The 21946-nt window shown below is 31.1% G+C and overlaps 2 protein-coding genes across 7 annotated transcripts; one reads left to right on the top strand and one right to left on the bottom strand.

The window, feature by feature from the left end:
* Positions 1–1508: 1508 nt before the first annotated feature.
* LOC106069100 (elongator complex protein 2-like) lies at positions 1509–13885 on the bottom strand. 3 transcript variants are annotated; one of them, XM_056023529.1, is made up of 20 exons: positions 13592–13883; positions 12451–12541; positions 12199–12266; positions 11227–11389; positions 10450–10530; positions 10201–10268; positions 9929–9995; positions 9255–9428; positions 8878–8973; positions 8671–8774; positions 7975–8097; positions 7647–7802; positions 7350–7541; positions 4160–4319; positions 3940–4070; positions 3604–3775; positions 3392–3513; positions 2959–3080; positions 1956–2075; positions 1509–1728 (listed from the first exon to the last, which is right to left on the bottom strand). In XM_056023529.1, exons 1-20 carry the CDS (start codon positions 13724–13726, stop codon positions 1575–1577), a joined length of 2499 nt encoding a protein of 832 aa, XP_055879504.1. In that variant the 5' UTR covers positions 13727–13883; the 3' UTR covers positions 1509–1574. The 3 variants fall into 3 exon arrangements, with proteins under 3 accessions (XP_055879504.1, XP_013084140.2, XP_055879515.1); XM_013228686.2 differs by having other exon boundaries at positions 13601–13882; XM_056023540.1 differs by lacking the exons at positions 1509–1728; positions 1956–2075 and having other exon boundaries at positions 2959–3097; positions 13592–13885.
* A 41-nt stretch (positions 13886–13926) lies between these two features.
* LOC106069101 (palmitoyltransferase ZDHHC16-like) lies at positions 13927–21535 on the top strand. 4 transcript variants are annotated; one of them, XM_056023564.1, is made up of 9 exons: positions 13927–14169; positions 15111–15326; positions 15830–16024; positions 16410–16521; positions 16656–16789; positions 16970–17044; positions 17414–17683; positions 18483–18553; positions 19014–21535. In XM_056023564.1, the coding sequence occupies exons 2-9, from the start codon at positions 15132–15134 to the stop codon at positions 19129–19131; spliced, it is 1170 nt and encodes a 389-aa protein (XP_055879539.1). In that variant the 5' UTR covers positions 13927–14169; positions 15111–15131; the 3' UTR covers positions 19132–21535. The 4 variants fall into 4 exon arrangements, with proteins under 4 accessions (XP_055879539.1, XP_013084142.1, XP_013084143.1 ...); XM_013228688.2 differs by having other exon boundaries at positions 13927–14132; positions 15086–15326; XM_013228689.2 differs by having other exon boundaries at positions 13927–14132.
* The last annotated feature ends 411 nt before the right edge of the window (positions 21536–21946 follow it).

A 21946-nucleotide genomic window follows, 5' to 3' on the forward strand; every position in this document is an offset into this window, starting at 1 on the left:
AGATATTTGAGTGCTTATTACTAATATACTAGTTTGTTGTGCACAATTATTTTTTAAAAATCTATATATAGTCTTTTCATGGCTCAACAGTTTGGACACTGAAAAGTAAAGGAAAGATCATTCTTTTATTTCTGCAAGTCTGACTAGAGTTATCCCACAAAACAAAGAGGGGGAGGGGAGAACAATTAGTATTCACCCGTCACTAAATAGCAGGGGCGGACTTAACCATTGTGACCAAGAAGTCATGAAAAGATGACTCTTATTTATTTCTACCCCACGTAACTTAAGTGGCGAAAAAAAAGGGGGGGAGAAGAAGTAATCTACTCTGTATTCACCCGTCACTAAATAGCAAGGCCAGGCTCAACCATTGTGGGGTTCTATGTGAAACAGATTTCGCAGGATGATAAGTGAAAATTAAGAGTTTTTACCGGGTATTAGAAAATAAATTCTTTGCATTTTATTTATTCTTTACTACGTACAGAATTACTTTACGAGCCTTGCGTATAGCGAAGTCATTCAGTATATCATAAAAATTCTGTTTCCTACATAGATCACGCTAAATCGCAATTACCAAATGTTTCAATCTATCTTCGAGAATTGTTGACCTCAAGCATAACCTCAAGTAATTCTTCATTAGTTTGAGGCACAAGAAGCTTCTTTCACCAGATTTCACAATAACAGGTATTGCATAATGCCCTTTTTTTTATCGTGCATAGTATTAGTGTTTTTCATATTGAATGACTATATATTTTAGGAGATTTTTATGAGTTTACAAAAAGTTTTAATAATTTCTGGAGATTTCCAGGACTTTTTCATATATTTTGCAATTTCAGAGATTTCCAGGAGCTCCTGGTAAATCAGGAGGCTGTGGGAAATCTTATACATTATAAAATGGTTTAATTTAATATTTTACACCTAGAATTAGTGTGGGTCTTATGAAAGTGCGGGGACCACTACTGTCGCATAGGTTGCAGTGGCCTAAGGCTGGCCCTGCAAAATAGCAGCGTATGCTACGCCATGGGTCAACTAGTAGTAATTAAAAGAATTCATTGTCTATGAAACACTAAGCTAGAAAAACAAATCCTAATGGATTGCAAGTTTTTGAAAGGCAAAAACTAAAAATGCCTAACAAATGACTAAAATGAGCAAATTAAATTATTAGAAGCAAACTCCTGATTGAAGAGAAGTAAGGATTCAATGTATTTTTGAAAAATAAATTTACAATTAATATTCATCTTAAACTGGTAATATGATCTTGTAGGCTATAGGACTTTGAGGCCAAAAGAAAATACACTGCCAGACGTAGATGTCACAAAATCTTAATTCGACTACTGGGGTAAAATGATTATGTCTGCCCTGGATGCTGCAAAATATATAGGTTGTAGCTGGGGCTGCGTAGCCACAGAAAATATTGCATTCCTCAATCTTCGGACTCGAAGACAAGCCTTATTATTATAGAAATTCAGAACACATCAAAAGGACTAGTAATAAAAAAAAAAACAAGTCAATACATTAAAAGATATTTATTAAAATAATTATTACATTGTACAATAGTTTACAATAATTGGTTCCAATCATAATGTTGTTAAATCAATATTATAAACTCTTAAAGCCCCATCTGAGCCACAACTGGCTAGCTGCAACCAATCAGAATGATTTTCTTTATACCCTAAACATCCTTTTTTTGGCCTGAAGACCAACCGGTTGACATTAAGATGATGAGCTTGACTGTGAATGAAAATAAAGTTTGTGTTCAATAAGCATCTACACAAGGAAGAGATCATTGGCATTATTAGTTTAAGTTAAAAAAACAAAACATAATCAAAATAATGAGAGAAAAACAGACTTCATATACATTTTTCATTAAACAACTCTTGAATCCAACATAATTATATTTACTAACAAATGAATAGAATTCTTTAACAAGTAACTATGCTAATTTATATTGCCTTAACCTTTGATCTAATGAAGTGACTAGAGTCCATCCATTTTCACTGTTTTGAACTGTATCTGTATTTTGAGACCAATTATATATCAAGATGACTCCATTTTCCATGCCAACAGCTATCAGATATCTGTAACATTGCATTCATAGAGTGAAGAGCTTATCATTTAAAATATTTGAACCAAATATAATATGTTCATCATATATAATGATTAATAATTTAAATATTTATCTAGCTACTAAAACTAATACTTCTTGTATTGATGCAAATCACAAATATGCAATAAACATTCTACTAAAAAAAGAGAGAACAGACAAAACAAAGAAATCATCTGGTGACTAGATGCAGTCTCAAAGTGTCAGGAATAAATTTGTTTTTTTTTTACTGTTCATTTGTTGTCTAATTGGACAAAAGTTTCCAATGATCAATGTAGTTATTGTTAAGTGGGTGCAGGTTTACTTGTGAAAGGTTTCAGGGTTTATTAATGCATAATTGCAGAAAAAGTTCATAGAGATAAGGGTCATGTATGTATGTTTTTTTTTATGCTTTTCTTTGAAAGACTGTCCAAACAAAGCAACAGTTTGGATAACAAAGTTCCTTTCCAACAAGTTATTATATCAAGAGGTTATGTATTGTTACAATTAGTTTACATGTTCTTGCCTATTTTAAAGCTTATTTTTAAATTGACAAAAAGAGCCTCAAACTTTCAACAAATTCAAGACGATCATTCCTTGAAAGTTTATTACATGTTTGTAAGAATCAGCTTGAAGTATCAGTATTTTATCTTTTTTTTTAATAAAGATAACCAAGTATAATTATATTCTTTTTCAAGTCTTACACTACCTAAGTTACAGGGATCCTGGCAGTAAAGCATAGGATTAGTTTTAATATGGCCACTTTTGTAAGTCAATCATTAGCATTTGGAAAATAAAATTACATTTTTATTTTGAAGGAAGTTAAGTTGTAACAATTGAAAGTAAAAACTCAACTAAAAAGATGTGACATTCTCTACCTGGTGTTGAGAACTAAACATGGAGCAGCAGCTACTGCAGTGGCAGATTCAGTAACTGTGAGTGTTGATAAAGGTGTTGGTGGCAATTTACTAACTACATCTTTAGTTGACCAGAGCATTACCTGCACAAACACACAGTCTACATATAATAAAGATAATAAAAGTTTAAATGTCAATTTTCTTTTTTTTTTCTTAACTACTAATAATACTACCATTCAAGCTTTTCTTTACGAATAAACTTATCAGAAAAAAAAAATCACACACACTGTTAGTTGTACATGTTTTTAATAACTAACAATATTTTATTTGAAATATTTAAAGATAATGTATAGGAAGGATGCTTGCATCAATTATCAAAAAAGAATAGATAAAAAAACAACAACTTAATAACCAAGTGTGAGCTTAGTACTTATATACTCAGAAAAAAGGTTACCTTTTTATCTCTTGCTGCTGTGATAAAGAACTGGTCATCATGAGTCCAACAACAGGACCAAATTATTCGCAAATGTGGAGTAGTTTTCTTATCAACACTCGATTCAATGACAAAATGATCTCCTGATGAAAACAAATTTTGCATGTGTTGTATTTGCAGTTTGTAATGTGCTATATTAAAAAGAATCTTTCTTTAGTGTTTAAGTTCCTTACCAGACTTTTTGTACAGTGTCCATGACCTGTCCCTGGACACAGCCAGAAGTCTGTTTCCATCATGACTGAAAGCCATCTGTGTGACAGTTAGTGTACAACCACTCAGTGACATCATGATCTTTTTAGTGTCCATGTTCCAGACCAGAATGTTGGCAGACTCAGCCTTTGCAGCCTGTTAAATTAGCAGCAATTAAATTGTAAACTTTCATTTGTACATAAAAACATATTAACCTAAGTAAAAAATACTTTTGATTACATAAATTCCATATATAAATTGTAAAAAAATAGTATCTTTAAGTTTAAAATGTTTGTTAAAATGATAAAAAAATAAATTACCTTGCATGCAGAAGCCAGCAACTTTCCATCTGGACTGGCAGCTAAAGAAAATATCTCATAGCCATGACCGTATAATTTAGCTACTTCTGGCCACAATGTATTCTGTAATAAGAGGTCCTCACTAGGTGGGGCTGATAAATATAAAAGAATAGGTGCTTGAAATAAAATTGGATTTAAAAATCAAAGAAAAGAAGCTATTGGTATTATTATCAATGATTACCTTTTAAATCAATAGGAATGAAATAGTTTTCAGGATATTGGCCACTTTTAGAATTTTGTTCTTCTATGACTTGTTCACTTTTGTCATTGTCTGTATAAACAGCTTTATTTGATAAGCCAAGAGCTGAGACGTTGGCCCCTTCAGGCAGTGATGCACAGCCCTTTGATTCAGAATAAATGACATTTGTATATTATGTAAAAGTAAATCATAAAACATACTAAAATAATACTAGTAAAAAGATATCTCTTTAGGTAATTCATATATATATATATTAGGGGTGCACCGGATAGTCGCTCCGGCTTCTGCCGAATATCCGGCGTTTTTTACTATCCGGTGCTATTCGGCTCAGGTCGGATATCACTACCGGATAGTAAAAAATACACCAATTTAATATGCATAAAAATAATTAATAAGTAATAATTAAGGAAGATGTTTCTAACATACGTTCTTTGCATTGAATGTTTCTTACGTACGTTCTTTGCACAATAAAATAAAACAAAGAGGTGCATGTTTGCGTGTGTGTATTTTTTTGCCTTGTATTAAAACCTTTAGAAAGAAAGCTAATTTCATTGTTGAATTCTTTTGACTTAATAAATAACGAAAAACCTTACAGTACATTTTAAAATCGCATAAAATAAATTGAATAATAATACCGCAGCTAGATCTAGCAAACAAAGAAACAATATGCTGGAGCGTAAAAAAAAAAAAACAACAACCCTTGACCTCTAACTAGTGGACGGGTATAATTTATCTATACGCTTGACTGACCATGCCAATATGTTATCTTTTTTGACCGACACCCAACTCTATTGCGTGCGTATGCTCAAGGAAAAAAACAATGCTTGATGGTTAACACAAACAACTATACACACTACACTAGGGCTACATGTGTAGGCTCATTAGGTATATCTGACCAAGTTGATGGTCTGAAATTCATGAACACACACATCCGACCACTATACAAGGCAGATTGTACTTTACTTATGAGATTTACTTTAGTAACTAGTTAAATATATACTAACATTATTTACATTGACCTTCCTACACACATCCTTTACAGTTGGTGGCATCGTACATACACACAGACACACTCATGCTATACAGATTTTTAGATATACTGTTAAGTTTGAATAAATCAATCAGTAACAGAGTTTAAAACAATAAGGTATATAAAAGGAAAAAAAAAACAATATAGGTATATTATTTAACAGTTTTGTAAAATGTTCAGCAATACAAGATATTTACAAGACACTTAGGTATCCGTCTCCGGCCGAATATCAAATTTTACTATCGGGTCATATCCGGCCCCGGCCGGATATCAAAAAGTACTATCCGGTGCACCCCTAATATATATATGTATATCTATACTATATAGTAGAAAGTAAGGTGTATATATGTATGTAATGAATAGAAATCAAAACCGTTTGACCAATCTTGATAAAACTTGGCATAAATGTTTCTTGGATACTAACTGGAACCGTGACGTATGTATAGTAGCCCTAAAACAAACTTAAGACCCTCAATAAAAAAAAAAGTTGCCCAACTCTATGAAAGTATTCCTATTTTATGGATCTAGGCCGTGTTTATTATGTTTACATGAGAGAAGATCAAAAGGATCTAGATCTATTTTTTTTTATTTTTAAAACTACACCTTGCATAGATATTTTTTTACTTTCATACATGAAAATTACAAAATATAGTCTATTGATTTCATTATTTAATAAAATTAAGCTTCAAATTTGTCTTTCAAAAGCATTTTTACATAAATTCATTCCTTATATCTGCAAATTTAGAAGTACTGGCGTACTTTATAATTCCATTCATCTATCAAAGCCTACATCTAAGTCTAGACTCTAGACAGTCTACATCTAACTCTATTTCTAGATCTAATTCAAAGAGAAAAGATCTACTTTATACTTTAACACATTAATATACAAAATAAAGTCCATTCATTTCATTTTTTTTTTCAAATTAACCCTCAAATTTTGTGTTTCTAAAGCATTTTTCATACATTCGTTCGCTATAGCTTCCATGTTGACATGCATTTTAATAGTCCCATTCATGTGTTGTACACATCGCTATGTAAACACACTATGATTGGACAGGCTACATGAGGCTTTATATGGGGGATATTAAATATACTAACATACAATAATTAATAAGCTTCTTGAGCAATTGACTTCACTCTTATAATAGTAGGTAGTTGATGGTCGATGTGTTGATAGATGTAGATGATGTCCGCGAGTTCAGAATAGACAAAATCAACAGAACAGTTAATATATAAACTGAATAACTTCAGCTTGTAACTTTAAAACAATTTAATGAATAAAAAATACACAATCTTTGTTGTCTCTATCTCGGTTATTCTTCGTCCTTGTCCGTTTGTTCTCCATTTTTGTTCTTACTTTTTAATCCTCCGTCACATCACTACGGAAAAACCCAATGAAACCCAAACTTCTATGTGTCTTTCTATTGTGTCATTACAAGGTCTACATTTATTATAATAGTATCTAGACTCTATATCTAAATATATGTAGACCTACAAGCAAATGATTTTTAAATTTTTATTAAAAAAATGGATTTAGGTTGATTAGCTATTTTGATAGCACCATTTATACTATTTTTTAAATTCATGCATTCGCTTTCTTATAGCATTATTATTTCATTTAATTAATATGCAAATTAAGACCCTCAGGCCGCTGGTAATATATGTCTAGTGTATATATATATATATATATATATATATATATATATATATATATATGGCTCCTTTTGTCTCGAAAGGCAATGGATGCGCCCAAATGAGTCACTGGTTTTGGCTTAATCTTGAGACGGGGCAGAATCTGGTGTGGCTATATATATATATATATATATATATATATATATATATATATATATATATATATATATATATATATATATAAATATATATATATATATATATATATAATTATGTTATTCATATTAGCACAGATAAATCTAGCTATACCAAATGATATCAAGCTTATCATCACATAAAATTTTCTGCATCAAACTTCACAAGAAACTTTGATATGCTTTAGTATTTTCTTGAGATAAACATCATCTAATAAATGAAAATCTGCTATAGTCTAGCCTGAATTAGGCAATTACAATAAAAGCTAAATACAAAGATCTTTTATATAAGTTTGTAGATGACAATTTTATTTACCAGACGCTGTAGTTCATTGTTTACATCATGACCACAGATGTGACAAAAGTTGTTGATAAAATTTCTGGGAGCTTTAAAAACTCTTACAAGCTTTTCATCTGCTCCTGATGCAAAAGAATATTTATCTAGTACAGCCAGACACTGAAGATCATAACCATGAATCTGTGGTCGTGCAATTTCAAACCATGTAGGCTGGAAATTAGTATAAGAAAAAAATGTAAGTACTGCCATCATTTAAAAAAATTATTTTAAATTTGAATCCTACTTAAGTTTAATTTGACTGATAGTGTGACTTACTTCATGTGTTTTTCGTACCCAAGGAGCGTGTAGCCTCAGTGTTTGATCAGCACTAGCACTCAGAAGAAAGTCACCTCCTTCAGCAGACCATGCAATATCGACTACTGACCCAAAATGACCTCCACCAGTTACCTGAGGCACCCACATTTTTGTGGCCTGAAAAAAAAAAAAGTATACATGTACATATAAATCACATATGACCTTAACATCACCTACCCGGGCCTGAAAGGGAAACTTTATAAATCACAAGCAGACATATTAAAACATATAATTTTTTTTGCAGTAAATATAAAAATAAAGTCTGTTTGTCCTATAGATTGATACCTACCGAGTTAAAAGACCACTGGTTGAATGCTCCTTGGTAACCATGGGCAAGAATAGACAGACCACAAGGACTAAAGAGACCACCAAAGAAGCCTAAAGTATTGCCCCCAACATCTCCTACACGAACCTGGAATCAATAATTATGGTTATTTATTTTGCACGTTTATTTTCAATCCATGGGTTAAAAACAATACTTTATCGTATTTAGTTATTCTATAATATAAGAAAACACATTGCCTATGGCATTTAAAACTAATATAAAATGCCTTGGAGTTTCAAAATAGTAAAAGCAACAAAATTAATAAAATTAAGATAAAAAAAATGTCACATGTCACAATGAGTAAACTATTTGGTTACTCACTTCAATGCTATGCAGGTTTGTAAGAAAACATCAGTATTCATGAGATAAAATAATAAATTTAAACTCTAATGAACAAGAATGACTGCTTCTTCAAGTAATGTAATCAAAATATATCCATTGAAATAAAAGGTTCAAATTAATTGAGCCTAAAATAAATCCTCCATATAGCTACTTTAGAGAAAACATTTACATTTTCTAGACTGCTAAAGTCAACTTTCAGAAAAAGTTCCCATTTCCAACTTGCCTGTGATAATTTTTGTGTGCCATCTAATAACTTTTATCTTATTGTTTATCCATAGAACAATCAGGAATGTTCACAATTTTACATTTACAACCAACCTGTTCCATCCACATCTCGGTGTCTGCATCAGGTGCCCAAAGTATCATGGTCTTGTCCATGGAAGCAGAAAGAAGTTTCATTGGTTGATGACTTGAACCATTCTCTGAGTACATAAGGAGAATATCATCATTATAACCTTTTACAAGTATTTATTCCTTTATTCTATTCACTAGTTATTTACATAATATGTACAGCTTAATACTAACCTAACACTTGCACAGGTTGCCATCTAACACTATACACCCAATTCTCATGACCACACAGGACAGACTCCAATGTTATAGCAAAGATAAATGCACCATCTGCATAATTGCAAATAATATTAGATTTTTTTTTTTTTTACAATTTATGTCATTTCATTTAAATGTGTAAAAGTATATTTTGGTTTTCTATGGTTATAATGTTTTGTTTGGTGAAATGTACAAATTGTAAGACAAATTTTCTTATGGATAATAAAGATTATTATTATTAGATGCTAGTTTCTATTTCCTAAGGTATACAGTACAAATCATATGAACATGTTCCTTAATTGACAAATATCAAGATATGTAGGAGACAAGTTTGACTAAATTGATATAATCACCTGCATCATGGTGAGATATAATGGTTTCTTTGACTGTAATACATTCATCCTCCTTAAGTTCAGACACAGGCTTAGAGTCTTGAATTACAGTTTGAGTTTCTGACTTTCTTGATAACTTCCAGATTCTAATGAGATGATCTTGAGCACAACTGGCCAGTAAAATATTACCAAAGTCTAAAGTGCAGATATTGAAATAAGCATTGACATTTAATGTACACTTTTAAAACTAAAAAAAACCTATACATTAAAATCTTAGGTGGTAAAAAAAGTTAACGAAAAAATTTAATCTTATTGATTTATTAGTAAAGAAAAACAAAACTAAACTATATGGAATTGCAAATGCCATGATTACAAGGATAGCCAAAGTATAAAGCGTTGGTAGTTAATTAATAAATTATCTTTGAGTTGAAGAGGATTTCTTTAGACTTCCTACATTTTTAAGGAGTTTTTGGTCATAAATGCTGTCAATTGAAAGAGACAATTCCAACTTATTTCCCCTCAATCAGTCCCTGCTTGCAACCCAGGATAACTAATACACTGTGCGGAAGTGAGGAGTAAAATGTTACTTTTCCATGGCAAAGACTGCAAATGAGCAAACAGCTCAGTAGCAAAAAAACTGGCTAGAAGAAGAAAAAGTATCATGAGGAATCCACATAATACATTTAGCCACATACCATCTGCAACAAATTGCAAATCTCTGATCCAATCTTCATGGCCAGTCAGAACTATTAATTGAGTAAACTGTCAACAAGCAAAAAAACAAATGTTAAAACAAATACAGCAAGCCTGAACAATTGAATAAACAATTAAAGAGCAAAACTGCACAACAAACATATTAAACTAGACACAAAAGAATTAAAATGATTATCATTATAACTTAAGTTAGTAAAAATAGATTTGAAATAATAAAAAAATGTAAAGAAGCAATTTAGGACTTATTATTTACCTGTAGATCTGAGCCTCTTAAATATAAATGTATATTATGATCATCACACCCACATACAAGTAGCGGCACTGGAAATATATTTATTTACAATAAGTGATATATTTCTTTAGAAATGTATAATCATCCCAGAACAGAAATAGACCTGTAATTGATTTTAAATACATGTCTGAATAATGATGATAAATATTTCATAAATTGAACTAGACATGTGATAATTGAAGATATACAGGTCACAATAAATATCACTACCTCTTGTTCCTGGTATAATAAACGTGGATAAAGATAATGCAAACCCTGAACCAAAGATCAACACCTGATTTTCTTTGGTTTCTGAAATAAAAAATTGTTTTAAATATTTACAGTCCAATTCTGAAATATTTTGTAGAATGAAAATTTAACACAAAAATAAAACCAAACAAAAAAAAAACAACTAACATGTATAAAAAATAACTTCTGCTTGGTGGTGCTTTTAACTGTCATTATAAAAAAACAATAACATGGGCTTCAGCTCTGGAAGAAAAGCATGCCAAACGAAAAATGGCTGGCTCCTCTACCACCAAAGCGAAAGCCACATTACGTTATATGTGGAGGGGAGTGACCCACATTCAAATGCAAAAGGGTTCTATGAGATGAACCATAGTCTTTACGACTGAAGGAGGCCAACAACAAAAGTTCCAGAGTTGAACCTCAGCTCCTAATATTCCCCTACCTCCATCAAGTTTAGACTAGGATGAGACATTCTTTATTTCTAAAGAATAAGTTTTGAAAATTAGAAAACAAACAAAACTATATTTAGTATTTAGTGATATTTTTTCAACAATGAATTTGATTAAATCATATGTTTAAAAAATGTTGATGGTCAGAACTTGAAGAAATAGAAAATGTTCCAAAAAGGAACAACAGAGAATGCATTCTTGTTTACATATTTTTTTTAATTAAAAAAAATATTAATAAGTACAAATCGATGCTTCTATTCAGCACTAATCACTGTATAGATAAGTACAATACAGATTTTAAAATAATTACCTAAACTTTTCCTGGACCAGATTCTAACAGTCGAGTCAATAGAAGCTGACACAATTAAAGTTTCTCTAGACTCTGAGTCATTTTCCATATCTAGATAAAGGGCAGACAAACACGTCACTGAGCCAGTGTGTCCTTTAAGAGTACATATTGGTTCACTGGCTGCCTGTAAGAGACATTGTTTCATTTATTTTGGGTTTAAAAACTTGAAAAAAAACATTAATATTATGTAATGACAGACCTTTAATCACTGCATTATGTTCACACATTTTTTTAAATTTTAATTCATCTCTTTATTTTTTCACTAATTTCAATTGTCCCTTTATTTCTGTCCATAATCAACTAATGTCATCCCTCCATGATCTCAACCCTAAGGAATCCAAGTTCCAAAGAGCCCACAAGGTGGAAGACAAAAGCAAACATGGAAATCAATGGAGCCCAATGGCAAAAAGCTGTTGCGGCACTATGGTCCACCAGGAGTAAATAGGACTAAGAGAAGAGAAAGAGCATTATCTTGTAAGACACTATTTTAATGGAAAAAGAGAAGTTGTTATTCTTACAATACAAAATAAATGGATTAGTTTACTCTTAAAATTTTTTTTTGGTTGTTTGAACCTGCAACATTATTTTTGCATGTGCTATGAAAGTCTTGCAAACTGAGTTGCAAAACTTGTGAAAAATGCAGCACAGGTTGGCCTGGTATCCAATTTTCTAATCTAGGTATTTTTTTATTTGACAAAAAAGAAGTAAGCCCAGCAGTTAATCATTCTTTTGGGTTTTTCTGAACTTTTACATCAATAAGCACATCCTGACTTTGAAATTATTTTTCTCTAAACAATGTCAAATTCTTTTGCATCACTGTTATTGGTCAACATTCAAGTAAACCAATACAGAGACAACATAAAGCCTTTGGGCAGATAACATGTTGGTCTTACTTACACTAAGCAGATGTAGGAAAAATATACTGTTACTTACTGAATCCTGTCTGTACTGCCAGACATTGATGGTACTGTCAGTAGAACCTGACACAATCTCAAATTCATCTGTTAAACATTTTATCAAAGCTTTGTTAGATTAACTGTGATTTTAACAAAGTCACAAAACAGTCAATTGTATTAAAAGGACAAGCATTAATTAAGATTATTGTTTTTTAAATATTCCTTTCAACTAGTGTTATTTGTAACAATAAAGTCTTACAAGTACATCTACTTCATTGAAACAGACTACCTTGAATTCCATTGTTGATCCATTTGACACAATTCACTTTATCTGTATGACCTATATATGTTTTTTCTATACCAGCAGAAAAGGAGAAACCCTGAGGGAAAAAAAAAGTATATTCTGACAGACATCTGGATCAAACAAATTATGTGCTGAATTTCTTAAAAAAAAATGTTCCTTCAAAATTGAAAATAATTTACTTCTTAGTCCAAACCTTCCACATGACAACAGGGGGATGGGAGCGGGCAGGCTTTGAACCTGGGACCATCAATAAGTCAGAATGACAGTCCAGCATGCAGCCATCCTTGGCAATAAAGCTTTTTTTTCTTTCAATAACCAGCACCTTACTGGTCTTACAGTAACTCTCTAGCTATAGATCTTATTATAAATATTACTGATTTATATGCTTGTAACACTGTCATCTTGATGTTCTTGAGTTGAAACACTGCCTGCCATCATGAACATATATCTCTTGTTAGCAATCTATACAGAGTAACTTATGTATATTGAACTTTAGGCTAAGGTGAGACAGGCTAAGGGAAAATGTCCTGTAGAAACAATAAGGTAGAGTAGAGAGAAAACTCCTCCTCTTCTCCCCCGTAACAGAGATTATTTTTTCCCTAGTGCGACCAGCTAGCTAGGCTAGGCCCAAAGTAGTGGCCTTGGTGTGATGTCAGTTACAAGCTGAGAATGAAAGCGTGGGAAAAGTGACAATGGCTTGTGTTGTTGCGCTAGCCTAATGCCTAATGTACAAAAAATAAAATCTCCAAATTGGCCAACAACTTTTACTGGGAAAAAAATCAAGTTGAAAACTTGTGCACATGCACGAGAAAACCAACCCTACCCCTCTTCACATCAGATTTAATTTTAACTATGTGTTGTGATTCATTACAAAATAGCTTTTTTTATAGACAAAAAAAGGATTACGAATTCATTGACACCCTGAGTTTTTTTCATAGGTCAGACCATTACACAGAAAAATTATTACAGAGTCGTCAGAGTTATGAATTTTGAAACACAAAAAATGTCCGGAGCTTGGCTTAGCGTGGCCGATAAAAATCTTTTACACTATATTAACTATATATGTATAACTATACAGGGTCTAAGTCTTTAATAATTTATTGTCTAGAGTGTAGATATGATTTACCATTTTTACCTCTGGTTTATAAACTGCTACTGCATGGTTGTATGCAAAACAAATTATGCCGTTTCTTCCCCAGTCAGCACTAAAAGGACAACGATTGCACCCGGCACTTGTATAGCATGCGCCTATTTTCGGCATCGTCTAGACTAGATATAATAGTTTACTTATTTAGATTAAATCATTGATTTGTAGAGCATAGATCTAGATCTAGATCTACAGTCTGGACTTTCGTCACGTTTTTAATGTTTACCAAACATAACATGGATCATGGAAAAGTTTCTATGAAATCAAATCACACTACTCTTTTTGTCAACTTTAACGATTTTATTTACTGCTCATAACTACGTATCAGCTAAAAAGAAGCGAAAAATACAGAAAATAATGTTTACACTACTACATTCTACATCTAGATCTAGTGTCTAGGTTCTAGAGCTCTAGAGTTAGACTCTAGATCTAGAATCTAGTATTTATACTAAGTCGACTAAGACTAGATCGAGTCTAGAAGTTACCGAATCTAGATCTATATAGTAGTTCTATACTCTAAGTCAGTCTTTATCAGTTTATCATGCTTGTCACTTAATGTAAATTGTAAAAGAATGTAAAATTTGTAAAATTAAAATGATTTAAAAATGTAAACATAAACTGGCTAACCTAAGTCTTTTTGATATTCTGCAGGAGTTTGGGATTAAATAATCTTTATCTCAAACTTTTTAAGTTAAGCTAAGACTTATTATAATATAATATTATATGTTAAAGCTAAGACTTGTTATATTAGGCTATATGTTAAAGCTAAGACTTATAAATTATAAATATGTTAAGCTATGTAAAATGTTAGACTTATTGGTGACTTATTATATATGTTAAAGCTAAGACATATTAATTATTATATGTTAAAGCTAAGACATATTATTTGTTAAAGCTAAGACTTATATGTTTTATGTTCAGCTAAAAAAAAAAGTAATCTAAATCACAAAATTACAAAAAAATTTTTTATAAGAAAGTAAAAACTTACACCTTACAAACCTTGCGATCACATTGGTCAGATGATGTAAAGGTCATCTGTTTCTATGGCCAATGGCTATTGAAGTTATCACATGGCCAGCACATTGGCAACCGCCTTTACTTTCCCTAACTTAAGTTTAGGTACCCATCACAGTTGGGTGGACTTAAGGGCATCCTTAAAAATCCGGAAATTCAAAATCCAAGTCTTTACAGAGATTCAAACCCAATACTCCTCAGTTCTGAAGCCAAGCACTTTACCACTCAGCTACCATCTCCCTAAAACATAGAATAGTTATAATATTTTATTTTCTCAATATAAACAGAGTTGAAAATGATTTGTTTTGTGTAGTGATGTCTCTTTAGTAGCATTATTTAAAAAACTTGATTTACAAAAAAGCCCAACAACAATTATACATTAATGAAAACTGAATCTTTAATATTAATAGAGATTTTATTAGTATTAATTGTAACTTCAATGACCTGTTCACATTGAAGGAAAAAAAAATTATCATTACTTTAGCATTGAGGAAAAGAATAACAAATGGCTCTAGTACACTGGAAAATATTGGAGTTTCCCAAAAGGCTACACATAATGGTCAAAGACTATTTTAAAACTCTTCGGATAATTTACTTGTCCTTGTGCTACAACCATTTCACAACCTGCAGTACAGTCCTTGATACAGCATGTGAGCCTATGTTCTGGATTGTGGATCATACAACACGTTTTATGGGACCAGTAAGTACAATGTCTCCTTTTATTTTAGAATACAGTAGTTTATAAAAATATTTATTTGAGCTACCAATAATCTTCTTGACATTTTTTGGGGGGACATAGCTTATCAAATAGAAAGCTATTAAACATTTTTGTTCTTAATAGAGGAAATTGAGAATGGCAGACATTATTGTTAAGTAATCTAAGTGATTCTAATTCAACCTTATTACATTACATTTCAGGAGACCATAGTAGCAAGATCATTCCTTGCTAAATGGCATCAAATTGTAGCATATGATAGTAAAAATAGTATGCTCTAATACATTTACCTATTCTCATAATCTGTTGTTATGAAAATATTATAATTTATTTTGAATCTGAACCATAGAGTAGGGTTACAAGTATATAGTTCTTGTATAATATCAAATATCTATGTTTACTATGCTTTTTCTAAGACAGGTTGTTGTTTTTTTATTATGATGAAGACATTGAGTTAATGTAAATGTCTTTGTGTATAATATTTTCAGATTATGGTGACATTAGTTGTTCTACTAACAACTATGGTTGTCATGGTTTTCTACATTTGCATATTTCCTCATATTTATTACCAAAAAGACATTCTCTGGAGTGGTTTTCATCTGTTTTTTTCTCACTGGCTGTTAATGAATATTGTATTCAATTATGTTATGGCAGCTTTCACTAACCCAGGACACCCATCACAGGTATTTATATTTTTCATCATTTATGTAATTTTAAAAAATAAATTATGTTTTTTTTTAAATGCGTTATTGAATTACCTCAGAGAATTGTATATCCTACTCTTTTTTAAACAAATCCTAAAAAACTATTTCTCAACAGCATTTGGTAAATTTTTTTTAAATTTCCTTATCATATGTCCTTTGAATTATATTTGTGTGCTGAGTCTTGATATTCTATTAGTCCCAATAGAAAAGTTATGCATTATTTACAAAAGATTTATTGTAAAAATCATAGATGTAACTATAAAAACAAATGCTGCACAACTATTGAAAAACATAAACAAAAAGCGTTTGTATTAATATCATTTTGTTTCTCAATTTAGAATGTCCATTTTGTTTCTCAATTTAGAATGTCTCCCAAGTTGTTTCTATATGTAGAAAGTGTGTTGCTCCGAAGCCTCCTCGTACCCATCACTGCACTATATGTGCTTCCTGTGTATTGAAAATGGATCACCATTGTCGTATCCTTTAATATGTTGCACTAGATACTGGAAGCAATCATTTTATTTCTGCTTTTCACATAATAAAAAAAAATTGTTTAGCATTCATGAAAACTTTTTGTTCAACTTTCTTATAGTCCTTAATAAAAGGAAAGCTTGGCTGAATAACTGTGTTGGTTTCTACAATCATCGTTACTTTTTTCAGTTTGTTTTCTATATGTGGTTTGGTACAGTCTACACTAGTCTTGCTGGCTACGATGTATTCAAGCAGCACTTTTTTGGGAACAAGGTATTACTCTAGTGATTTTTTTTTTTTTGATAATACATATTTGTTTGTTTTTCTGTACACATTTCTATTTAGTTGGATGATGGGCTAATCATCTCTATATAAGTACAATTGATTAAGTTGAACTTGACATTTGTGCTATAAATATATTATGATTTGTAAATATCTCTATTTGGTCTCCAGGAGTTGGTTGTACCAGCTTTTTTTTTCCCTGTTAACATGGCATACCATCTACTGACAGACAAAAGAAGTGACAAAGTAAGAGAGGTTTTTTTTTTAATAATGTTTAATATTAGTATTAGTAAGTAAATAACTTAAAAAATCATTGTTTTAACTGTAGTAAATATAACTGAAACAAACTGAGTATAAGTTTCTGTTACATTAATGAAACCTTTTTTTGTTGTTAATAAAGAATGAAAACATGCTTTTCCCAATGTTACAGTTTTTGCTGATGTTACAAAATATGTTTATAAGGGGATATACATTCACATATCACACATATAACACCCAGCAAGACTAGTGTAGACTGTACCAAACCACATATAGAAAACAAACTGAAAAAAGTAATGATGATTGTAGAAACCAACACAGTTATTCAGCCAAGCTTTTATTTGCTTTTGTTTTCAGCAGAAGATATACAGCAACATGTCAGCACCAATGATGTTTGATTCACACAAATTAGCTAACGAGGGCTTAGAGGATGATGACATCAAAGCCACCTTGGAAGATCAACTAATTCACAATGCTATCATACTGCAATTCTTGCTTTGTGCTGGGGTTGCAGTAGCCCTAGGACTGCTAGGTATCTGGCATGCAAGACTTATCTCAAGGGGAGAAACTAGTATAGAGCAGCACATCAATAAAAGGGAGAGAATTAGAATGCGGAAGAAAAATTTAGTAAGTAGTTAAAGTTCTAGTTCCTTGAACTAAAAATGTTCTGTTTCTAATATGATCTGAAGTTCCTGTTAGTTTTAACTGTGTCTGTTTGTACTCAAGTGTACATTTCATTCCCTTTAACACATTGTTAAGGGAAGAGGAGTAGTTGAATAAAGCTCATAGATATATGCATTTTGGCGATTAATACCTCCTCTCCACCCCAAAAGAAATGTAAGTAATATGTATATATTTGGGATTGAAGTGGCAGCAGTTAGTTTTCCAGAAAGCAAAGTTTTTGCAGCAGTTTTAAACCAGGGACAATCAAGATAACAATCCAAGGTGCATACCACACACTGTGCCAAATAAACAACCAGGGGAGGGGTGGAGAAAAGTGTTGCTAAAATTCATGAGCCAAAAGTATGTGTGTGTGTGTGTGGTATTATAAAGTGTGCTGTTCCAATTCAACATAACAGTTACCGGGTACTAAAGGCCAAAAGTATGTTAGGAAGCATCAAAAAGTGGACCATTTCATTTAACAATTGGAAAGGCGTTGCTGCAGAATAGGCTACTATGTGGAGGCAGTTCCAGTTGTTTTATTGGAAGTGGAAAAAAAAAGGTTGGGCTGACTGGCCTAAGTAAAGAATATATATTTTGGGAATAATAATAATTTAATTTATAAAGCACTGTTAACAAATACAATGTAGGCTCACAGCGCTGTGAACAAATATATGAGCTAAAAAATGTTTAATGCTAGTGTTTTCATAAAGCCAACATACATATTTTCAATAGCACAACTTTTATTTTCACAATTCTTTTCTAGGTTTACAGAAATCCATATAATTTTGGTTTCATCAAAAATTGGAAAATGTTTTTAGGCCTGGGAAAAGGAAGGTCAGTATTTCATAAACTTATCTTTTTTTTGGTAACACAAAACAATTCTCAGTCTGTTCTGAAAGAAAAAGAATAAACAATATTTCTTACAAATAACACTTCCACCTTGATAGAATTTAGTTCAATTTTTAAAAATGACATATAGTTATTTAATGACACAATTGAAACACAAGTGAAAACTCCAAATTTTTTAGTGTTTGAAATTGTCTAGAATTTAAAAAGTCTACATATGCTATTGTTATGGAATTTTTTTTTAAACTTCATCAGAAATGTTGAGTGTTTAGTTCGACATTTTTTAAAATTCTATTTATTTATACCTGTGTTTAAGTACAGGAAAAAGTAATGCATCATTTGTGTCAGTAAACTGACCAATCGATCAGTAATATCAATAAAAACACTGTTTACATATATTCCAAGTTTTCATACTAAATGAACATATAAATTCTGATTCTATTTTCAGGACATTTTTTAGACATATATTATTTCCATCATGCCACGATCCCCTGGGGGATGGCATCATGTGGGAAACTGTGACATTCAAGTTGGACCGCAGTCCAACAGTGTTAGACCTCTTATGACATAAGCTTAAAGTAAATTAAAAAATTGTTGGTCTTTTTTTTTTTTTTTACATTCCTGATGCCTATTGTTTAAATTTGTTGCTTTTTTATAGTCAAATATTTGCGCTTGTAGTGGCTGTTGCTAAGCTGAGAATCTATCAAATTGTAATAAAATAGGTAATGATTAGAATGAATTGTACATTATTGAATTTAATTCAATATTAGTCTAAGAATATTAATTGACAGCAGAGGAGAACATTTTAGTTTGAATATATATAATCTGTGATTTTTTACCTTGATATTTCCTTTGTATGTTACATTAATCTGATAATCTTCGGGCTAGAAATGAAATGTTTCAATAGTTCAAACAGTAAGCATAATAAAGCTGAACTTACAGGACTGATAAAAAATGTGAATTGTTTTCTGACAGGACATAAAAAGATCTAAAAAAATCTGTGTCTGAAATTACCAGGAAATTTTTTAAAAAGGGGAGGGGGGATAAAGAAGCAAAATCAAGACATAGTCAATAAATTTGTAAATCACTTCCATAATTTAATTGATGTGACCAGGTAAATCTGATGGATGCAGATAATAGAGATATATACAGGTTTGATGGCAGTGGAAGGTTAGGGAGAGGCCCTCAAACACATCTAAATTTGAAAGGTTCCACAAGATGGTATAGGTTTTGAAACTTTGAAAAGTAGATTGCTAAGAACAAGAGCAACTACTGTAAAGGAAAAATGTTTCCATTGAAATTGAAAACCTCAGACAAATGAATGATACAACAAGATGGCTACTACCTTTTTTTTGTGTGTGGTTTTTAATTCATTTCATTACATCTCTTTCAAAAGTATGTTATCTACCTTATCACTCTTTCAAAATCATAGGAGTTATCTGCCTTATCAGAATTTCGATGGATGGGCATAAGTTTTAGAATCTCAAAAGAGGTCAGAAATATTGTCTCATCATTCAAGGATTGTTTGAAATACTGTCACATCAATAAATAGATAGTTTACCTACAGTGTGTTTGTTAAGTCATGTATTTTTAATTTTTTTTAAAATTTTGTCACCATGTTTTTGTATGCTATGTTAATAATCTGAATAGAGAGGAGTTATGCGTGAACCTAATTGATATTTCAAACAAATTACCTATTTTATTACAATTTTATATTCACATTTGTCACTACTTCATAAATTATCATTAATAATATATTCAAATAATTTTTGTTATATTAAAATATGGGAAGAACAAGCGCATCAAAGCTGAATTAAAAAAAAAAAAAGAACGGGAGTAAATATTAAATTATGTTTGTAAAATACTATAGGGTTAAAGTTGGGACTGTCTCTATTAGTCAAGTACTGGATGCCATATTTTGTAATACATTTGATTTTCATACCTGTATTTTTTAAATATACATGATTAGTTTGGAAATATCAAGTTTTATATCAAACCCTGATTAGGGTTAGGGTTCAATTCATGAATGGCTTAAGTCATAAAGCCAGGACATTCTAGATGACGAAAATAATCAAACTGAACCTTATGTGAACAAGTAGTCATGAACTTTACAATATTGAACTTTGTGCAATATTCTCATTTTATATGGTGAATGAGTCCGCTGTATAACAAAGAATATTTTCTCATCTGTGAATGTTTCTGTAACAGTATTAAGTTTACAAGTTCAATGTGCTTACCATATATTTGTTGATTGTATTTGATTGAGTTGCAATTATTTTTTAGAAGTTGAATATATACCAACATTCAGTTGTAAATGTTTTCTATTTAAAAAAAAAAGTCCTAGACTGTAGGCTCTACTTTTAATTAACAAACTGAATATCAGAGCAAAGTAGGAGAGCAAGTGTACTTTCCATGGAACAAAACTCTTTCCATTCAAACTTTATTTTTGTTCTTTCCCCTTGAACATGTTTAAGATTAATGCATTTAGTTGATGTTTAAATACAAAAAAAACTTGATTTAATAGAAATATTTTTGTTCTTTGTGACTTTGTGTTTCTAGTTGAATGAAAATGTTAGTCTACGTTTCAATGTCATTTGACAACATAAAAAAATAGCCTGTAAATATTTGTTAACAAAAACTCTGGTTATAAATTTTAACATTATAAATTACATTTTTCAATTTATTTTAAATAAAAATAATGCATCATTTTAACTCTTATTTGATTCAGCAGTCTGACTATTGATTCTATTTCAAAATACTTTTCAACCTGTTTCCACTCACCATACCAGTCAACAAAAATTCTGTCCAGTGCAATGATAACTAATTTTAAGTTTAAAAGATGGTTTTCTTTTATTTTGTACTATTTGTCTCATTTGTATACCAGTACTTTCAAAGTAATTTTTGTCTTGTTGATTTTCTATACTGCTATGGAAATGTCTATAAATAAATACATATACCTATTCACATAAACATGCGATTGGAGTTTTTTTTTTATTGGAGTTTTTATGATTGCAGTTTTGTGATTGGAGTTTTGATCAGATAAAAAAAAATTAAAGTTAAGCTTGTTAAAAAAAACTCAAGGCTGTGACTATATTTAGAAATCAGACAGATCTGGAACTTCCAGTAACAGCTTGGAAATGACAGATGTTCCTTTAAAAACTGAAGATGTTGTTGCAGGGGAGGTAAGGACATTAGGTGAATTATTATTTCCTTTACAATTCTTACTTTTAACTTGTAAACGATTTTCTTAGAAATAAGACAATTTATGCATGTCTGTGCTTATGTAGGTCTCTCCATGGCAATTGACGTCTGAAGAGACGTTTTCCCTTTGCAACGTCTTGTATGACTAAAGAGGCCAATCCTTGATATACAGTTGCGGTC

Source organism: Biomphalaria glabrata, chromosome 1 (assembly GCF_947242115.1).
Source record: "Biomphalaria glabrata chromosome 1, xgBioGlab47.1, whole genome shotgun sequence".
NCBI lineage: Eukaryota > Metazoa > Mollusca > Gastropoda > Planorbidae > Biomphalaria > Biomphalaria glabrata.

What these genes read in the sequence shown, in the direction of transcription:
- LOC106069100 (XM_056023529.1), bottom strand. Translation starts at nt 13,726, where the DNA reads ATGCCGAAAATAGGCGCATGCTATACAAGTGCCGGGTGCAATCGTTGT. An exon ending in ATAAACCAGAGGTAAAAATG is followed by an intron (nt 12,542 to 13,591) that starts GTAAATCATATC and finishes TTTTTCCCTCAG; the next exon opens with GGTTTCTCCTTTTCTGCTGG. An exon ending in TATTATACCAGGAACAAGAG is followed by an intron (nt 10,269 to 10,449) that starts GTAGTGATATTT and finishes ATATATTTCCAG; the next exon opens with TGCCGCTACTTGTATGTGGG.
- LOC106069101 (XM_056023564.1), top strand. Translation starts at nt 15,132, where the DNA reads ATGGCTCTAGTACACTGGAAAATATTGGAGTTTCCCAAAAGGCTACAC. An exon ending in AGCACTTTTTTGGGAACAAG is followed by an intron (nt 16,790 to 16,969) that starts GTATTACTCTAG and finishes TTTGGTCTCCAG; the next exon opens with GAGTTGGTTGTACCAGCTTT. An exon ending in TTAGGCCTGGGAAAAGGAAG is followed by an intron (nt 18,554 to 19,013) that starts GTCAGTATTTCA and finishes TTCTATTTTCAG; the next exon opens with GACATTTTTTAGACATATAT.